At 32.0% G+C, this 21,275-nt stretch overlaps 1 protein-coding gene across 2 annotated transcripts; it reads left to right on the plus strand.

The window, feature by feature from the left end:
- The first annotated feature begins 10,591 nt into the window (after positions 1-10,591).
- Positions 10,592-17,348, plus strand: LOC109608301 (zinc finger protein basonuclin-2). 2 transcript variants are annotated; one of them, XM_049961164.1, is made up of 3 exons: positions 10,592-10,670; positions 10,836-11,071; positions 13,223-17,348. In XM_049961164.1, exons 2-3 carry the CDS (start codon positions 10,853-10,855, stop codon positions 16,355-16,357), a joined length of 3,354 nt encoding a protein of 1,117 aa, XP_049817121.1. In that variant the 5' UTR covers positions 10,592-10,670; positions 10,836-10,852; the 3' UTR covers positions 16,358-17,348. The 2 variants fall into 2 exon arrangements, with proteins under 2 accessions (XP_049817121.1, XP_019880277.2); XM_020024718.2 differs by having other exon boundaries at positions 10,658-11,071.
- The last annotated feature ends 3,927 nt before the right edge of the window (positions 17,349-21,275 follow it).

A 21,275-nucleotide genomic window follows, 5' to 3' on the forward strand; every position in this document is an offset into this window, starting at 1 on the left:
CAAATAATATATACTTTAAAAAGCTTAAAATATAATATAAAAATTTATTAAAAGAAATCATAAACCAAAAACGAACCCATTTTAAATAAAATTAACTTCTCTCGAAAACTCACTTAAAAATCATTGTATCTATTTTAACAGATTTACTTGCTTCAACCTATTGTCCAGACCTGGAAATATTGTCTTAACCAATTAATTTTTTGTTATATGTAAATAAATAACTTAGAAAGATCTTTTAAAAGCTTTCGAATAATATATAAAGCTTAAGACATGAAAATTTATTCAAATAAACCAAATATAAATAAAATTAATTTCTCCCAAAAACCTAAAAATCTTTATAACAAAATCGAAACAGCACTCATTAAATCAGCAATCCAATTCGCGATAAAACATCAACCACACTTAAACCACATCCATTTAAAACCGAATTCGAACACCTGAAAAAAAAAAATGAATGCATCAATCCTGTGGAAACATTAAATGCATCCGTGATCCTCACCCGGTTGTTCCATCTCTGTAGAATTGCGGTGTGCAGTCGCGTCTCCCCGGGGACCGATGTCGGGGGGTGAAATTGTTAAAAAAAAAAATAACGTAGGAACGTTTGTTGTCGCAACGTCCCATTAGAACGGATCCGTGCATATTTATTTGTCAATCCATCAAAATAAGGGTCAAGTAATTTCTCCGTCCCGACGTCATGGACGGGTTCAGACGCGCCCTGCTTTAGATGTTACGTTGGAAGGGGTGAATCGATCGTAGTCTCTCTCTAAAGAGTTCTTCGCTCCATATCCATTAAAACATTTTGTACAACTCACTAACCTGGAAGCTTTTAACTTTCTTATCCCGGCCCATGGGTTGTTTTTTTATTATTAATAGACGGTTAATCTTAATTTAATTATTATTTAACGTGTTGTTGTGACAACTTTCGCGTAATTTATGCTAGCTGGGTGAAGGGGGAGGGTAACGAGATTAAATAATTACACCGTGATACGTCAAATTGTCACTGGTGGTGTAACATTAAATTCGGGATGTAAGAAAGGCATCGACATGGGTGGGCCGGCCGACAAAGCGCCTCAAATACATTAGGATACAATTGCTACGCAGGATACCGGTAAGGCAACAGTACAAGTTACGATCTTTTACATTATTACCGAATAATACGGTTGTTACACTTGTTTTAAATAATGGTTAACTGGTTAATCAGACGTATAATTGTAATCCTTTTTCTTTCCGAAGTTAATTCCGACACAGGTAAGCGAAAAGACAAAAACAAATCCCGCAGAGATGTCAACTGTTGACGGTACAACCCACCCGCACCGCTCATGACTTTCCAGACAAATCTCGTATGAAGTAATTGCCGGACAATGGGCCGCTGCGCAAATCTCATTAAAAAATTACCTTTGGAACGGGGGAGGTAGGGCGGCACAACCCTTTTTTGGGGCCCCCGTACTCGACACCAATTTTACAGGTGACATAATTTCCTATCGCGACTTTTGATTTTACTTCTTCTGGTCAAATCCATCGTATTGTTTCGTTGAAAAAAAAAAATATAACGAATTAACAGTATTATTTTAAAAAGTTGATTTAAAACCATTAGGTTGGGATTAGGTTAATATACAGAAAATTTTAAATTCAACAAATCAATTAATCCAGATTGAAAATTTGAAATATTTTAAAACATTTTTTCTACCAAATTTGTTTTCTATTTTATATTTGTTGTATTTACGAAAATAAATTTATTTTTACATTAATTTTATTTACAATAGCTGTTTTAACAACAATTTTTGTTTACATTAGAAAAAATAGTGCATAAAATTTATTGGAAAATAAAAAATAAATTTTAAATTGCTTTAAATAAAAATTGATGGAATTATATTTTGAATTTCAAAACGTTATATATTTTTAATAGAAAAATACACACAAAAGTTAATATATAACAATAAATTTTAATTTATATTTTATAAAATTAAACTAAACTAAAAATAGAAAATATTTATAATTTGGGATTTGTTTAACTTAAATTTAACTAAATTGAGTTAGGTTAAAATTAGGTTTATTTAAGTTAGGTTGAAGTTAGTTCAGCTCAGATAATTTTAAACATTATTAAATTAAAGTAAACTAGATAGACACATCTGAGATCGAGTTAAGTCAGAATTAACTAGATTGAATAAGGTTAAGATTAAGTTTATTTAATTCACGTTAGTTTAAGTTAGATTAGGTTACGTTAGTTTAGCTTTAGAAAATTTTAAACATTATTAAATTAATCTAACTGGATAGACATAGTATTGATTAAGTTAAATTTAACTAGGTTGATCTGCATTAACCTAGTCCTAACCAAACTCCAACCTAAACCTAACCTTGAAATCAACTTTTTGTTTTTTTTTTTAAAGGCTACTGCTAATTTTTAAATATTTCAATTTATGATTATTTTTATCTAAATTGATTAAATTTATTTAATTTGAAAATTTCTAACCTAACATTAATGTACTCTTAACTTAACTGCAACCTAATCTTAATCTGAACCTATATCAACTCTGACCTAAACCTTATTTAATCTTGAAACCAAATTAAAATCTGATATAATTTTTAAATATTTCAAATTATAATTTTTATCTAAATTAATTGAATACATTTAATTTGAAAATTTCTAACTTAACCCTAATCCTAACCTAAGTTTAACATTTAAATCAACTTAAAGTCTTTTAAACTATTCCTGTCCATTTATTATTTTACTTTACATTTCCATTAACAATTAAGAAAGCCGGATCTACTTAAGATTTTATCTTCAATTTCAACAAATAACTCAAAAAAAAAAGAATTTAGTGATAATCGAGTCTAATAGGTGACATAATTATAGGAAATAGTACAAATTGAATCGGCTTAGATAAAAAAATGCGGAATAAAATGACATTAAACGGTCGGTTTCATTCATTAACGGTAAACATCATCCGGCTTACGTCTTATTATGAATCATTCTATTTCCCTTATCGCATTTCATTTCAATTTAATTGATATATTTGTCAAGTTCAATTAATTTATCTGCTTGTTCTGTTATCGTTATAGTTAGTTAAAAAAGAGGACAAACATCAGCTGTCGAATATATATATACAAATATATTTAGACAAGGTGACCAGTCTGTAAAAATGCTTTGAACTCTTGTTCGTGATAAGGCATGCTTATGGATGCATTTTATAATTTTGTTTACTGTCACAACGTATCAGATGGTTTCCAAAACACGTCTGCAATATAACCGATGCTGAAAAATTATGATTAGACCACATCAATTTCCACTAAAAAGGGTAAATAATAAATTGGACGAAAGGTGTTTCAATAAATCCCAAATTATTTAAGGGTCGTTATAACGTTTCGTAAAGAAATTCCAGGTAAAACGTAGCGCCGTTTAGTTCCGGTATCTTAACAAAATAAAAAAAAAAAATTAAAGCTTAAAATACGTAACCTTCTGTTCTAATTGTGTTTGGGTATATTGATTGGGTTTTCGGTGGAACAACACAAGAGGAACGAACGAAATTAAATCGGTTACCGATCTCGAGAAAAGATTCAATGCAAATAAGTTTCCGTTGGCACTCGTGTTTTTTTAAGTGCCCAGTTTAGTTGGATAATAGGCTTGTGATCTATTTTACGACTGGATTGTCCGAATTTAATGTAAAACAAGTCGTTATAATGGTGTTTTACAAGTAATAAAGGGCCCCGACACAATATATTAACTTTCGGCGTTCTTAATAGTCGAAGTACCTGCCGGTGCCTAATGTAAAAAATGCGGTTTCGCCTTTTCATCGACAAAGTGTCACTAAAAGGACCCTAATAATTGCTTTTTGGACAGATAGCTAAAACACTGGGGCCGGCCTCTCTCAACCGGCCGGTTTAAGGTCGAAAAGGGATTTTTACTAACTTTTAAACTTCATATTTCATATTCTGTCAAATAACCCCCACTAAATGATTTTTTTTCTTTTTGGCATAAAACTGACTAAGATTTTCAATATTTTCTAATTTTCAAATTTATAATTATTTCCATTTAATTTATTTAATACTTAATTTTCTAAAGTAAACTAACTTTAATCTAAACTAAATAAACCTAATCCTAATCTTGCCAAACGTAATTAACAATAAACTACATTAGGGACAAATTAGAATTAGGTTAAGATTAGGTTAAAAAATTTAAAATTAAATAGATTCATTTAACTTGGAGAAGAGTAATTATAATTTAAAATATTTTTAAAAATCTCGAATTTGATAAATATCAGTTTTATCAGTAAATAATTTCACACTAATAATTTTATAAAAAATTAAATTGATTTAAGTAACATTAAACTAGGTTGGTGACAACTTAGAACTAGGTTAAGATTGGAACAGAAAATTTCAAATTAAAAAAAATTAAATTAACTTGGGGAAGAATAATTATAATTTAAACTATTTTTTAAAATGTCAAATTTAATAAATTATCAGGTTTATCAGGTTGGTGGCTAATTAGAATTAGGTTAAGATTAAAAAATTTCAAATTAAATAAATTCAATTAACTTGGAGAAGAATAATTATAAGTTAAAATATTTTTAAAAATGTCAAATTTGATAAATTATCAGTTTTATCAATAAATAATGCATACTAAAAATTTTACAAGATTTGAATTAATTTAAGTAACATTAAACTAGGTTGGTGGCAAGCTGGGATTAGGTTAAAATTAGGACAGAAATTTCAAATTAAATAACTGCAATTAACTTGAAGAAGAATAATTATAATTTAAAATATTTAAAAAATGTTAAATTTGATAAATTATCAGTTTTATCAGTAAATAATTTTATAAGAAATTAAGTTAAATAATTTTATAAGAATTAGGTTGATGGCTAGTTAGAATTAGGTTAAGATTAAGATAGAAAATTTCAAATTAAATAAATTCAATTAACTTGGAGAAGAATAATTATAAGTTAAAATATTTTTAAAAATGCAAAATTTGATAAATTATCAATTTTATTAATAAATAATTCATACTAATAATTTTACAAGAAATTTAGTTAATTTAAGTAACATTAATCTAGGTTTGTGGCAAGTTAGAATTAGGTTAAAATTAGGACAGAAATTTCAAATTAAATAACTTGAATTAACTTGAAGAAGAATAATTATAATTTAAACTATTTTTTAAAATTTCAAATTTAATAAATTATCAGGTTTATCAGGTTGGTGGCTAATTAGAATTAGGTTAAGATTAAGATTTGTTTAGAAAATTTCAAATTAAAAAAATTCAATTAACTTGGAGGAGAATAATTATAATTTAAAATATTTTTAAAAATGTCAAATTTAATAAATTATCAGTTTTATCAATAAATAATTTTTACTTATAAATTTACAAGAAATTGAGTTAATTTAAGTAACATTAACCTAGTTTGTTGGCAAGTTAGAATTAGGTTAAGATTAGGATAGAAAATTTCAAATTAAATAACTTCAATTAACTTGAAGAAGAATAATTAAATTTAAAATATTTTTTAAAATGTCAAATTTAATAAATTATCAGGTTTATCAGTAAATAATTTTACAAGAAATTAAGTTGATTTAAGTAATATTAAACTAGGTTGTGGTTAGTTAGAATTAGATTAAGATTAAGACAGAAAAATTCAAATTAAAAAAATTCAATTAACTTGGAGGAGAATAATTATAATTTAAAATATTTATAAAAATGTCAAATTTGATAAATTATCAGTTTTATCATTAAATAATTCATACTAATAATTTTAAAAGAAATTGAGTTAATTTAAGCAACATTAAACTAGGTTGGTGTCAAGTTAGAATTAGGTTAAGATAGGATAGAAAATTTCAAATTAAAAAAATTCTATTAACTTAGAATAATTATAAATTTATATATATATATATATATATATATATATATATATATAAATATATATATATATATATATATATATATATATATATATATAAATATAAATATAAATTAATTCAAGTAAACAATTTCACACCAATAATTTTATAAGGTGTCATGTCTTATTGATTTTATTCCGTATTTTTTCGAAACCAATTCAATTGGTGCCATTTCCTGTAATTATGTCACCTATTAGAGTCAATTATCAGAGTTGAGTTCTGTGCGTGTCAAAATTTGTAGATGAGATCTTAAGTGGGTACGGTTGAAACCAATGACAGTGCGACCATAGAACGTTCTGAAAAGCCGGGGTTTTTTAAATGTTAATGAAAAAGTGTCCGGTCGATATAGTTAGGCGCCGCGGCTAGTTCTCTGTATAAGAAGTACAATACGGAATGACAATGCAGTATTATACAATCGGTAAAGCTGATGACTGACTATGAAGGAAACTATCTTGATCGCTTCTTAAGTGGATGCAGCATGTGTTTGTCCTAGATATATTTACACTGGAACGCTTCGAAATGCCGCACGGTGGGCACAAAGAAAAAAATACTTTGTACACCATTAATTTGCCGTAGTCCGTTTATTGTTTTACCATCCGCACAATCGCCGCTTCAGCCAAAGGACAAAAATCTAATCGCAATATGACGAATCATATTTACAAGTCAACAGTTAAACGATGATATTAAGAATAGGCCAACACTTAAAGATGAGATCAGACCCGGCTTTACATAAATATCCCAGTATGCAGCGGACAATTCAACAACAACTATTAAAATCTCTCAATAAGACTGCCACTTGAACTGGCGCAATTCTCCAACACGTGACGCCGTACGATTTTTTCCAACCGAAAGTCCTCGAAATCTGCGATGTTTATAATTGTGCCATCGGCAGTTATTAAGCGCGATTAGTTTTCGTTATTAAAAAAAAATCTCGTGCCATCGATAATTAGGAACGTAGTCTTATTAGCGAGCGCCGCAGATTCTAGAATGTTTTCCTTGTGCTCTGCATGTGGAAAAAGCGTATGGCACAGCCAGGTAATTGGCTTAGGAGACGCCATCTCTGAACTGTGAAACATATTAAGACAGGTTCACTCGTAAAGCGTGAACTCGAGCATATAATGAAATGTATTATTCTTTAAAGTACCGCTAAAATTGTCTCACTTTTTATATTCTCAATTAAAAACACAATGCTTAATGACCAATTAATCTTTTTATGCCACTTCTAAATTGTGACAGACTGAATATGGCAACTTTTGATTTCTAATTATACTGTGACCGTCTAACTGGTGTACAATGTGACAAGCTTAAGGTGATTTGTGCCAGTTTTATTAAAAACTGGCAGAAAATTGCTTTGAATATTCATTTTAATAAAGGATACGACAGGTGTCCTGTTATAATAAGGATTTCCCCAATTATTATTATTCTATTAATCAAATATCTTACAAGTGACAAACCAATCAATATTCTGTTAATATATAAGATTAAATTTTGTTCCAAACTCTATATATTAATTAAAATTAATTTATATCCTATTTTTATTGGACATCAAAATTTTATTTATTTTATTACTGATATGTTCTTAAATAATTAATGTAAAAATATTTATAAATATTGTAAAAAATATAAATTATATTTCGAAATTATTTATTTAATATAACTACTGTCTTGGTACACACAAAAAAAGAGGAAATATGAATTTATAATATTAAGTTGGGCGCCAAAAATGGTGATTTAAAATAGCTCTATAAATATTACAAAAGCTATTTTTTATCAAATATTTAGTTGAAATTATAAAATATTTTAATATAAATCCAATTTTTATTTGAAAGTCACTAAATTCTTAATACAATCATTTTAAACTCTTTTTTTCTAATGAATGTTGGCGCCCAACGTAAGAGACTCATACAATTCATTTAATATAAAAAAAATTTTATTAATAGATCCTTGAAGTTATAACATTTTAAATGCATGTGTATTAAATACTATATTATTTATTTATTGAAAATTATTAAATATTGATAACACTTAAAATTAATTTATGTTGTATTTTTTGTATTTTTAAATAAAAAATCAAAAACAAAAAAAACGTGTTTAATACGTCAGTATCAAAATATGTATTTTGATATCGAAATTCATTAATATGTTAATAAAATTTTAATAAGAGTTCTTACGTTGGGCGCCAACAAAAATCGAATTTTAGTTTATCAGTGTTAAAAATCTACAATTTTAGATTGAAATTCAATTAAAAAAATGCAATGGTGAATATTTACATGAGACGCCAAACAGGCATTTCATCTGTATTAAAATCTTGAATTCTTATGTTGGACGCCAAATAAGATTTATTTTCAGTCACTATATAATAACTATGTGCATTTTAAGTTAAATATCAATTACATATTAGTAAAATCTTATAATTATTCCATTATTGAATGTCAAAAATTGCATATTTTAATCCATATTAAATATGTGCTTATTTATATTGAAAATTCAATTAAATTTAAACAAAATATTATAATGGTCTTACGTTGGACATTAGAAAAACATATTTATAGTGCATCTGTAACAAATATTTGCATTTTTATATTGAAAATTATATATTAATAATAATAATTAAGTCTTAAATTAATTTTTATTTTGGGCGCCAATAAAGCATATTTTCTGTATATCTCTATTAAATACTTGTATTAAAACTCAGAAAAGACATTTTTAGTACATCTGTAATAAATAGGTGCATTTTAATATTGAAAGTCAATTACGTAAAAACGTTGGGCGCCAACAAAATATATTTTCGATACATAAATATTGAATTTGTTGGACGCCAAAAATTCCAAAAACATTTTATTATAACAAATTTAAAGACCTCAGACATCAAATCAATAATTATAAGTAATTTATTTTAAATATTTAAATTGATTTCAAAATATCAATTAACTTAATTTAATATATTAAGTATCAATAAAACATAACATGTATTTTTTTGACTGAGAAATTTATTTACATGTATTGTTAAAATATTTCAATTTAATGCACTCTTAAAAATATATACGTCAATATAAATGTGGATAAAATCTTAGAACGAATATTTAAGTTGGGCGCCAATTAAACTTATTTTCATTATATCTGTATTAAATATTTGAATTGAACAAAATCTTAATAATATTTTTTATACATAGGACACTAGAAAAACATATTTTTAGTATATTTGTAAAAAACATGTTCAATTGTACATCGAAATTCAAACACAATATTAACGTTGGGCGCCAACAAAGCACATTTTCAATACGTAAGTATTGAATTTGTTGGGCGAAAAAAATTACAAAAACGTTTTATTTATGAATATATGAATTTATAACAAATTTAAAAATCTCACACATCTAATCAATAATTATAAGTAATTTATTTAAAATATTGAAGTTGATTTTAAAACATCAATTAACTTATTTTACTATATTAAGCATCGTCAAAACATAATATGTATTTTTTTAACTCACTCTTAAAAATATTTATGTCAATATAAATGTGGATAAAATCTTAGAATGAATATTTAAGTTGGGCGCCAACAAAACATATTTTCAATACATTGTTGAGCACAAAAATTACTAAAACACGTTTTATTAATTAGTGTACATTTCAAATCATAACATATTTAAAGATCTCAGACGTCAAATCAATAATTAATTATAAATTAATCTGTTTTAAATAATTAAATTGATTTTAAAACATCAATTTAGTCGAATTTTATTAAATTAAGCATTATCAAAACATACTATGGAGTTCTTTAATTTATTTACATGTGCAAATTTATATTTCGTTAAAATATTTCAATCTACTGCCCTTTTAAAAATGTATATGTCGATATAAATGGCTTAAATTTTGTGTTTTGTAATTATTTTATGTCAAACAATAATAAGATCGACTAAATGAAACAAAATTAAAGTTATTTGAATGTTACAAACATGAAAACCGAATTAAAAAAGGTTCAAAACGTTTCCACCGTTTTGTCCAACCCATTTATATTTATGGTAACATTTTACAGTTCAATAAATTGAAATCAAATATAGTTTATTACCCTTTTAAATATGCGTCATGTTAAATTTTAAAGTGTGTTTTACATCAGCTAGTAAAGTTTGTTAAGAAAACAGGAGACAATGTTTATGTGCACATCACGTAACTATTTATTATATTTTGTACCGCCAAAATAACCACGACATCCTCGTAGTTTATTTGAATTCCTTTTTGTTAATCATTTTTCCTCCTGGTGAGTTAGCTAAGACAGCAAAATGTGGATTTGTACATAAAGTTGGGCGCCAACAGAAGAAAAACTCTTTAAATATTATAAAACGAACTTGTTTATTACCAAATATTTAGTTTTACTTAGAAAACAGTCACAGAGAACTCTTGTGATGTATTTTACGTTGGGCGCCAACGTAAGATAGATTTAATATAAAAGTAAGCAAGTAACTCCTGATGAGTTAGCAAACCGATACATTTTTATGCTAAAATAGAGGAACAATAAAAATGCTAAAATGGAAGAAAATGTGATTCGAGTATGGTTAGTGTACGTGTGTGAGACTTAGATATAGATCGCGTCGGAAAATAAAAGAGGACGGGCGTAAGAGAGAGTCGGGCACAGAGTCTGTCGGTAATTTAGATAGTTAAAGTAAGATAGTGAGTAAAACGGCGAGCGGGCGAGCGGGCGAGCAAGCAAGAGTTCGTGGAGTAGAGTGGCGTGGAGTCTCCGGCTCTCCGGCCGGAGAACCAGAGCCGGGCAAGTCGGAACGATATAGGTAGGACAGTTTGACGGGGGGTGTACTATGTCCCTCTGTGCCCCTTGAAGGGGTATCGTCACCTACACGCCGAACGTCCACCTTGTCGTGCCTCCCCCCACCCCTGTCACCCAAAGCTCCGCCCCACCAGTGCGCACGCTGACTCACCCCCCACTTTTGTTACAGCACTGGACAAGTTGGGTATGCGACATCTCTTCGCTAACAGTGCTCCTGAACCGGTGCAAGTGAATGCCGCGTTCGACATCGCCAGTTTGATACTTTACGGATGTCAAGCTCTGCCAATCCGATTGAAAATATTATTGGACCGTTTGTTTTCTGTGCTGCGCAACGATCAAGTGGTGCGGGTCTTGCATGGATTTGGCTGGACACCGGACGACTACTCTAGAGGATACATCTTACAGGTAATCCCGTCCATCCTTAGCTGGGACTTGGTCCTCTCTGGTTGTTGATCTGTGATCATTGAAGTGACTGTGGTGTTTGTGACAAGTGACGGTGCGACCTGCGACTTCTGTCAGTCAGTGTTATAACACGCGACCCCCTTCCGGAACGGATTCTTGTACGTACGTCCACATCTAGCTCTTCCTTCCCTTCCAACATCTTCATTTTTTTTTTCTTCCGCAAGACGCATTCGTAATCGACTTCTTTGGCACGAATGCGTTTCGGCTCGGGATATTTTTGATGTTGCTTTCGTGCAGAATCACAGACGCTCAAATTATACAGTGTTTTGCATATCATTTTTGCGAGACGCAATCATTTTTAGTTAGGTATAATTTCGAAAATGGCCATTTTCTTTTTTTTTTTCTCTTCTTCTTTTATTAATAACCTTCGTGCTCTAATGCTGGATTCTGGCACGTAATGATACACTGTCTTAAATAATAAGTGGGGTCATGATTAAACGGTCATTCCGGCCTGTATAATCAGCGATATTCCTCAAATTATTGCATCTGCAACGGACACAATTCTTCTTATTATTATTCTTCTTCTTTATGAACAATCAATTATCAATAGCAGTGTTAAAGGCCCTTTACTTAATACCCTGCTAAATTGATCATTTACCAGCAATTTACTTATTAAAATAATGGCGCGTATATACATGATTAGTATTCATTTATGTAAATTAAAAGTGTTTGCTCTTCGTTGGTATTAAGACAACAATGTCACCGACGTTACACACCTTCAGCCAAACATGTAAATAAACCCTAACTAGAAGCAAATGTTTTACTTGCGACGGACTCCGATTATATTATCAACATGTTACTGTCGCACCAACATTAATAAATCCTAAACTTAAGGGGGCAACTTATTATCACCCCACGTCGGACGTTTAGCACATATCTTTTTTAAACATCACACATAAATATTTTCTCTCTATCTGAGTGTGTGTGTGTGTATGTGCATGATATTTGTTTACATTCGATTATTTACTACAAGTGATTCACCCATCATAGAAGAACTACCGACGCTTCTTCACCAATCAAACGACGATAACAATTTTGGCCTTTAACTTTTATATGGTAGAAACTCAACCAACCAGACCATCAAGAGACAAAACAATTGAAGAGGAGGTCTTGGGTGAATTTCCTCACGCTCCAATTTGACTTGGTCAATTAAAATGAAGTCTTTCCCAATCTAGTGGCAACAGTTTTTTCTTTTCTAAATTAAATCCATTTTAATTATTGATAAACGCAATTAACGGGTAACCTTGTTAAAGTGATAATTGAAGTTTAATATTGTTAAAAGACATCCTTTTCTAAATTGTGATAATTTTTTTTTAATGAAAGGTCATTTTCAATATCCCATTGTTCTTAATAAACGCCGATGAGTCATGAAGTAGCGTCATTTTTATTGTAATAAGGAATTTTTATGTCCGAATTAAGGACTTGTGAAATTTCTCATCTTGCACGACCAAGATTGTTTGCCGACGGGAGCTCATCATCACTTTTTACGGCGCGTCCAACTAACACCTTTTACGCAAACTTGAAACAATCAATGGAATTCTTGTGACTCTTTTAAATTTAATTTAGTAATGAGGCACCCTAATCCAATTTGATCTAATAAATCTAATAGACTTCAGGATCTGACTTAGTTGTTCAACTTGTGGGTACAAACAAACACAACTATCATCTAACATCTAATAGACACTTTTATACCTTTAATGAACTTTAAAACAACACGAAGGGGAGGGTACCGTTCTCACTGAGGGAATTTTTCCTAAAATTATTTATTTATGTAGATGATTTTTAATTTGAGTCTTCAATAATTGATTAAATTAACTGTAAGTTATCATGAGCACGCATCGGCAAGTTTTAGAGCATATCTGGTTAACAAATCACAATTAAAACCATCTACATTATTATTGGACCAGGTCGAGGAAACGTTTCACGAGTCGCAATAACGCTTGGCGTTCAAGCCTTACTCCACAATTCCGTTTGGCAACCGTCCACTTTAGTGTGTGAAGCAACAAACACCACATCCTTCTTCAACTTGCCCTCACTTGTCACCAATCCCTTTGCTTACGACTAGGTTATCCTAAATATGGTGTTTCCTTCCAGGAGTCACACGGCAGCACTCTGGACCGATGGAGTATATGCAGTCCTGAGGAGGAGCCTCTGGTCCTCCAGCAGTTCCTCAGGTTCGGAGAGACGCGGGCAATAACGCAGCAGTTACTTTTGGCACAGCAGGCGCTTCAGGACCCCACACTGGAGCGGCTAGAGCGGCTGCACTCGCCTCATCCCCCACGCAACCGGGCGATGTCCCCAAACCGTCACGGCCCATCACCGACGACCGTCCCACAATCGGCTTTCCATCCGTCGCGTTTGCCCACAATGTCGCCGCATCAAAAGCACCCGCTCAGCTTTCTCAAGATGCCAACATCCAACGGACCCATATCCTCAAACTCGCCGCCCCGAAGTATTAACAGCTCGCCACTGAACCGACTCCAAAACATGCAGCCGTTCGACTACCGCAAACTCGGCGCCGGCCTGTGCAACTTCCCTAGTCGTGTCAGTCCGGACGTGACCAGAAGACGTACATCAGAAAACGAATCTGTGGGCCTGAACCTGAGCATGGCCACCTCCCTGTCTCTGCCGCCTCCTCCACCGCCGCCCAGTCACTCGGCGGCCGCAATGGCGGCTGCCGCCGCCGTATCCGTGAACTCTAGTTTAGTGGCGGCCAGTCTGGTCGCCTCCTCCTTCCCCGGGCTAATGTCCTCCAAAATGTCGACGGGTAACCGATCACCATCCAGTGCGGAAGCGGCCACCGGCAACAACAACAGCGAAGACGACGAGGAGGACGAGAACTCGCACAGCGCCCTGAACCTAAGCCGCGACCGCGACCTGCACAAAACACCCCGCCACCGCAGCATCCCCGGCAGAAAACCGGCCACCCCAACGAAAAGACAGTGGGGCTCCCCCAGCCTGCCCTTGAACCTCGGCACCCAGTTCATCAATCCGGCGACCGGGAAGAAACGCGTGCAATGCAACGTTTGCCTGAAAACGTTCTGCGACAAAGGTGCTTTAAAGATCCACTTCTCCGCGGTGCATCTACGCGAGATGCACAAGTGCACGGTGGAAGGTTGCAACATGATGTTCAGCTCGAGGCGATCCAGGAACAGGCACAGTGCTAACCCCAATCCCAAATTGCATTCGCCTCACCTCCGACGGAAGATATCGCCGCACGATGGCAGAAGTGCACAGTCGCACCCCATTTTAATACCCCCGCAAACCGGACTGAGTCTGCCAGCTGCAGCTGCCGCCCTAAATCCGCTTAATCCGTTCGGGCCTTTCCCGTTATTGACTCCCCCGCCGGATATGAAATACCATCCGCTGGCGATGGACTTTAAACAAACATTGGATTTGAGCATGCAGAGGCTTGAGGAGAACAAACACTCCTTGAAGGAATACAGCGGTTTGTCCTTAACTCCGAGTCAGCAGCAGTCTCATTCCGAAGACGATGAAGACGATGATGATGGAATTGTTGTGGTGGCGGGTGATGAAGAGGATGACAAAAATGATTCCACTAATGGAGTATCGGTTGCGTCATCTGATCAACCAGAAGACTTTAGTATGCCAGTGAAAAAACAAAAAATGTCAGTTTCTGATGTAGAAGAAGACATAGCCAGTAATGTAGATTCCAATGAAGATTCTTTAAGTGTAGTAGACACCCACAGTTTAAAAGACGAAAGCAATGTACAAACCAACAAAAGGAAGAGGAAGAGTCAAAATCCTACAAGGTGTGCAGTACCAACAGTAATGGAAGACGCAGTTAGCGACGGAGACTCATCTAACGACGTATTCTCTGAACGTTTGATCGAAAAACCAAAACCAATGGAAGTGGAAGAACCCAAAGTAAAAGAGGAACCGGAAGTCAAAGTTGAGGAAAGATGCGAGTCCCCTTTAAATTTGGGAAAACGCAGTCCAGACGTAAACGCCAACGAACCGGAAAAGCCCATTAGTCCAGAAATCAAAACTAGCCTAGCTCCATTGTTCATGATCGACAAGTTAAAAAAAGAAAAGCCATTTCATGAGACTGAACCGACGGAAGAACCAGAACCAGAAGAGCGACCGGCTAGTTCAGTAGAGAGCAACAAAAGTGACGAATCCTTCGATTCGTCAAACCCCTTGCGCCACTTGGAGAGTTTGTCACATGGACATTTTGGTGATTTGATGGCAAGGCATCTAGGTTTACCCCCACAAAACCCCCAGTTCCCGCCGTTGGGGTTTATGATGGGAGGTGGTCCGCCCAGCCCAGCCCGTTCCCAGGCTTCTTCTGCTGGAAGTAGTAACGGAGGCGAATCACCGGACGAAAATAGTCAAAACCAGTTGTTCGGTCACTACGACAACGGCCAGTTCATCAGTACCATGGATGTGCCAATCGATAAGGATAACCCGAGGAGGTGCACGGCCTGTGGCAAAATCTTCCAGAACCATTTTGGCGTCAAGACCCACTACCAAAATGTCCATTTGAAACTGATGCACAAGTGCAATGTGGACGGTTGCAATGCGGCGTTTCCCTCCAAGCGAAGCCGAGACAGGCACAGTGCCAACTTGAACTTGCACAGGAAACTCCTCTCCACCACATCCGATAAGTCTGCGACCAGCTTGTTCCTGGAGAAGAGTCCATTCGCTAGTCTCACTGGCAATCCAGCCTTGCACAACGACTTCCTGACCAGGTTGTACGCCGAAGAAGCTTTGAAAAGTCACCATCTTCCACCTCCAAATCTAGATCAATTAATGCTGAACGGTGATAGAATACCCCATCCTCCGCTACTTCTTCCACCACTGGCCGGTCTTCCATTCCCCCTGGGAAACTTCAATCACTTCAGCCAGTTCAACGGTTCCTCCACACCATCGCGGAAGGAACGGTCGTCCAGTTCGAGTTCACCGGTTTCGGGATCTCCGCCGCCAACCAACCTGTCACCGAGTGCGTCGAAATACGTGCACTGTGTGGAAGAGGACATGCCGACGCCCGACAAGGAAGGTAACCTACCCTGTAGACTTTGCAAGACCTCCTTCAGCTCGTCCTCACAGCTGAAGGACCACTGCGAGAAGAACCACATATCGGAAATGTTCAAATGTACTGTTATGGGCTGTCCTAAAGTATTTATATCGCGGACGAGGAGGAACATCCACTCGGAAAACGAGTCCTTGCACGTGAACTCGACGGGCAAGGAGTCCCAAGTATCGTGACCGTTAAACAATGTTTTAGATTTTAGAACAGTGCCGTTTTGGTGGTGATCGAACTGATGGACTCTAGATTATGTTTCATATATGTGATTATAGTTTAATTAGTTATTATTTCTTGAAGCCAGTTTCATTTCTTTAATTTATTTAACGCTTGTATAAAGGATGTTTATGTACTTTGTCTCCGAATGTACGATACACATTATGATGAACATGTGATCATGGTTACTTACTTAGTAATTTGTGTGCGTTCCTATTTTTTCCGTACTGTTTATGTACATATGTTCGAGGTATGTGTATGTTTGGGATGGAGTTTACTTTTTACTTCAGTGATGTTTTTTTTTATTACTCTGTATAGAAAATTAGCCAGTCTTGACAAAATACTCATTGTACATACTTAGTAGATATTAGAGATCATTAGTACGATGTGATTACAACAAATTGCTATTAATGTGAATATTATATCCAATTGCTCATTTTTATAATCTAATGGTTTTTCTTTTTATCGATAGTGAAATTGTCGCTTACAGAATTCCCGTTGTTTAACAAATAATATTCACTTATAGATAGAAAATATTCAAATGTATATTTAAATGTGCAATAACTCTGTAAATACGCTATCTTGCCTATAAATGTATAGATGTATATATTATTTAATATAAGTTTCAAAACCAAGGATTATATTTCATCCTTAATACGTATACGAACGAATTTTTCGCCAAATTATTTTCCTGGTTTATTTATTTACCAAAAAAATGGTTTTAGTGAACAGAAAAACAAACCTTTATGAAATGTACAATTTAGTTAAATAGTTTGTAAATTATTTCGATTTTATGTTCGCGAAAAGTATTTTTTTGGGGAATGTTTAAAAAAAAAACCTTTTGTATAACTATATAAGCACCATTGTAAATGTTTGTTATTGCATATTCACCTTCTTGTGTACAGTAATCAGTAATATGTACTGCCTCTGGGCTTTATTAAACCTATAGCTGTCGTATTTTTGTGTTTTATTTCTTTAACAAAAAACCTTCCAACCACAATTTAATCAACCAAAAGAATAAGACCGTAAGTATGTTTCAATATATTAAGATCAATTTATTTATTATTTGTACAAGGTGTGGTAGTAAACAGAATAAAAAAATCTTAACAAAAATGAGCCAACTAATGATTGAAAAATTCTTTATTTAAAAAAAAAAATAGTTATAATTACTTATTATTTTTTCATTATTTGCAAACAAAAAAGCTTCTAACAAGTTACAAAAGTTCAAACTGCTTTCCATTTCTAAAAAGGCATGAGATCTTTGTGCAAAGGCGTTTTTTGATTAATTAGTAGCTGGAGCTTCTGGCTCTTTACATCAGTACCAAAGACTGTCGTTTTTAAAAAAATCTAAAGGGTTTAAATCTAGAAATCTAGCAGGTCATAATACAGAAGCACCCTTTCCTATCAATGTAGGCGGAAACGTTTCATCTAATTGTTCTCTAAGCTGAAGCACCATCATGGTGGAAGCACATTTGTTACCTTTGGTTCAAAAAAATATCTTCCAAAATACAAGATTTTCTTTACTTCACATATACGTTTCATGAAAATTAACAACAATCATAGAAAAAATTTCTCTTGGAGAGTTTTCCTAACAAGAGAAGTACTAATTCATACCTCAGCTGACATTCTCCTCGTTCTTACACATTATTCTTCAATTTTAAAAGTAGATATAGACTTAGTACTATTTGCTCAATGAACTTATATAAAAATAAAGAGGCCATAAAGCATCACACCATAAAAACTTTGGAGAGAATCTAAACTGACCTCAGTCAAATTCTTAAGGTTTATCTCACAATACATTGGTCACCATTCTTAAAAAAGATAATAAAGAGAAGACACAAATGAATAATCCCCCATATTTCAGTTTATTTCCGGACCCATATTTATTAAGACTTTTCTGCTTATTTTGGTACATACTTAAATATTTTGAGCACATTCACTTATATATTATGATAAATATAATTTAAACTAGTAATAGAACCTCCAGCGCCATCCATTCGTCTAACTAGAAACTACAGTCTTACATCATTAATTGAACAGCAATTAAATTTTATCTAGATGATAAAAAATAATTAGTTATATTGGAAAACATTTCATTTAAACCTAAACACTATTAAGCGATTTAATTAAACAGGTGATCACAATTAAATTTAGAATTACATTTTTAAAAGAAAATTTTATATGAAAGATAAATTATTATATCTTTATCTCATTATAAATGTTTTCAGTAAAAAACAGTTTTATACAATAATTAGCATACTTTTACGAATTTTTATTGTTATTTGTGTTTTGAAAAAATATCTTAACCAATATTCAGAAACAATGAATTTTTAAACTTGAATAATTATAAAGTAAAATTAATATATTTATAACGACATTTTATATTAATAAATAACTTATTCTTCAAATAATATATACAGGTTGTACATTTTTATGGAACCTATATTAAATTAATTAATCGATTAAACATAGAAAACTATTAAATGGTTTATTTAACCAGGGGATCATAATTGAGTTTAGAATTACATTTACAAAAGGAAATTTTATATAAAACTTAAACAATTAAATCTTACAATTATCTCATTATATTATTTTTGACTAAAAAATAGTTATAGATAATTAATATATTTTAATAAATTAATAAAACTCTTGATTGAATTGAAGAAATTATTCACAAAAAATACATGTGCACAATTTTTGAACAATTAAACTAATTTAATGATTTAATTAAGTTGGTGATCACAATTAAATGTATGTATGAATATATAAATAAATTTTGTGTAAAAAATATTTATAAAATAATTAGCATGTTTTCATAAATTAATTTTATCCATTTTATTTTTATAAACTGCAGATATTATTCATAAAAAATATCTGTTCTGAAAAATATCTTAACCATATCATTAATTAATAATTTTTAAATTCGTAAATTGTAAAGTAAATTGAAATTGTGTGTTTTGAAAATATATCTTAACCAATATTTGGAATTAATAAATTTTTAGATTTGGAAATTATAAAGTAAATTAAAATTGAATTAAATTATTCCAGAACAAAATTTTGACATATTGATAACTTACTGTCGAAAAAATATATACAGTTGTGACCACAAACAATTTATTAAAATATGTATTAAAAATATGTAAGATTTGAATTTGATACTTATAATATTTATTCTTTCTGTTGTTGTTGTGTCTACTGATCAATCTAAATCAATTCTTTCAAAAATTGCATAGTTTTTATTTTTTAATGGATAAAATTATAGCAAGTTTATATTTTATTGCCATTTATTATCCTCTATGAATTTAAATTGTTTATTTACTAGCGGTCTCTTATTTCTTTATAATTATTTAACAATTAGTCGAAATGAAACTATAAGAAAAATTATGATTCAGAGTTACCAAGTCAATTAGTGACGAATCTAAATTTATTTTATATGTAAATGATGGTTCTGCGAATGTTAAACATCCTACAGGGACAAAATTACATAAAAAGTTTGTTATACCCACAGTGAAACATGGTGGCGATTCAACTATGCTATGGGGATGCTTCAATTCTTTTGGAGTAAGCCCCTTATACTGATTTATGTACAGAGATATATTTAACAACAAATTGTTTCCATATATTAAAGAAATGATGAAAGTTAAAAACACAGATTTAATCTTTTCAAAATTCAAGTTGCTTCAAATAAAAGATTGAAAAATACAATTACTCTTTCAATAAAATAAAAACATTAGAAAACTATTTAATTGTTTTAATTGGTACAGGAAAAATGAACTGGAATTAAAAAATAAATAAATAAATTTGGATGTTAATAATAATGTTCTAGTAATTATAATCAATTATGCGTAATATAATTTATTAAAACCGACAATAATTAAGATGTTACAAAGAACCGATACCGATACGATTTGCTTGGGTTTTCGATATCCTGACCGAAGAATATGACAAGAGAGTACGGTATTGTGGCGTGTTAATTGCGTGAATGCGAAGACCGCGATAACAGTAAGTAAGCTACTCAATTTACCTTAATTCTGCAATTGGAGATAATAACTTCCTATATCGTAGAATTATATGAGTTGGCAGATTTATCCGGTATCATCTGAAGCGTTCACTGAAACAATGGCTTCGCCTTGTACTTACACATCCACGTTGCCGTTCCGTCTTTAATAAAGTTTTATCAAGAATTGGGCGGTTTTTTTTATGTAAATCGCGTCGAATAAAAAACGCCGATTTTTTATGTAAACTAGGAGGATTATTCTATCTGATAGGTACCGTGCAAGTCTAGCATATGACATGTTAATAATAAGGTATCACCACCGGCTAGAAATTTGACATGGGTCGGTTGCTTTTTCTTGGAATATGGCAATTAAGAATTTGTTAAATTATATGTAATTTTGACTGCTCTCTTGTATTAATCGGCAATTTTTATCCGTGCATTGCTTAATACTGCTTAATTGTTAATTTTATTCAATTTTCATTTAATAATGTTGCTAATTGTTACCGTATGCTGAGGCTATCCACTTTTGTATACACAACATTGATTAATTATTCAACAACATTCAATAAACGCAATAATTCAGAAATTCTTAAAAAATAATGAAACATGTTCAAAAAGTTGTTCTTTACCACTCTTGTTTGCTTAAATTAATATTAATGTATTCCAATTTTTGACAATTAATATAAAGATAAAGATCTTAAATAAATAATTAATTTATTAATGGGACTTACCATTATGTTGTAAATTAATCTGATCTGTAACAAAAAATATATATTTAGTACTGAAGATGACAACTAAGTTGAGTTCTGTACAATCTTCTTCCACTACTCACTAGATGTCGCAACTTTACTCAGTATTTATTCATTAATTGCTGGGTGCTAATTGAC

The sequence above is a fragment of the Aethina tumida genome, chromosome 1, assembly GCF_024364675.1.
Source record: "Aethina tumida isolate Nest 87 chromosome 1, icAetTumi1.1, whole genome shotgun sequence".
Lineage (NCBI taxonomy): Eukaryota > Metazoa > Arthropoda > Insecta > Coleoptera > Nitidulidae > Aethina > Aethina tumida.

Excerpts from the sequence above, each read along its gene's own strand:
- LOC109608301 (XM_049961164.1), top strand. The coding sequence starts at position 10,853 with ATGCGACATCTCTTCGCTAACAGTGCTCCTGAACCGGTGCAAGTGAAT. Across the intron at positions 11,072-13,222 it reads CTAGAGGATACATCTTACAG|GAGTCACACGGCAGCACTCT; the intron begins GTAATCCCGTCC and ends GTTTCCTTCCAG.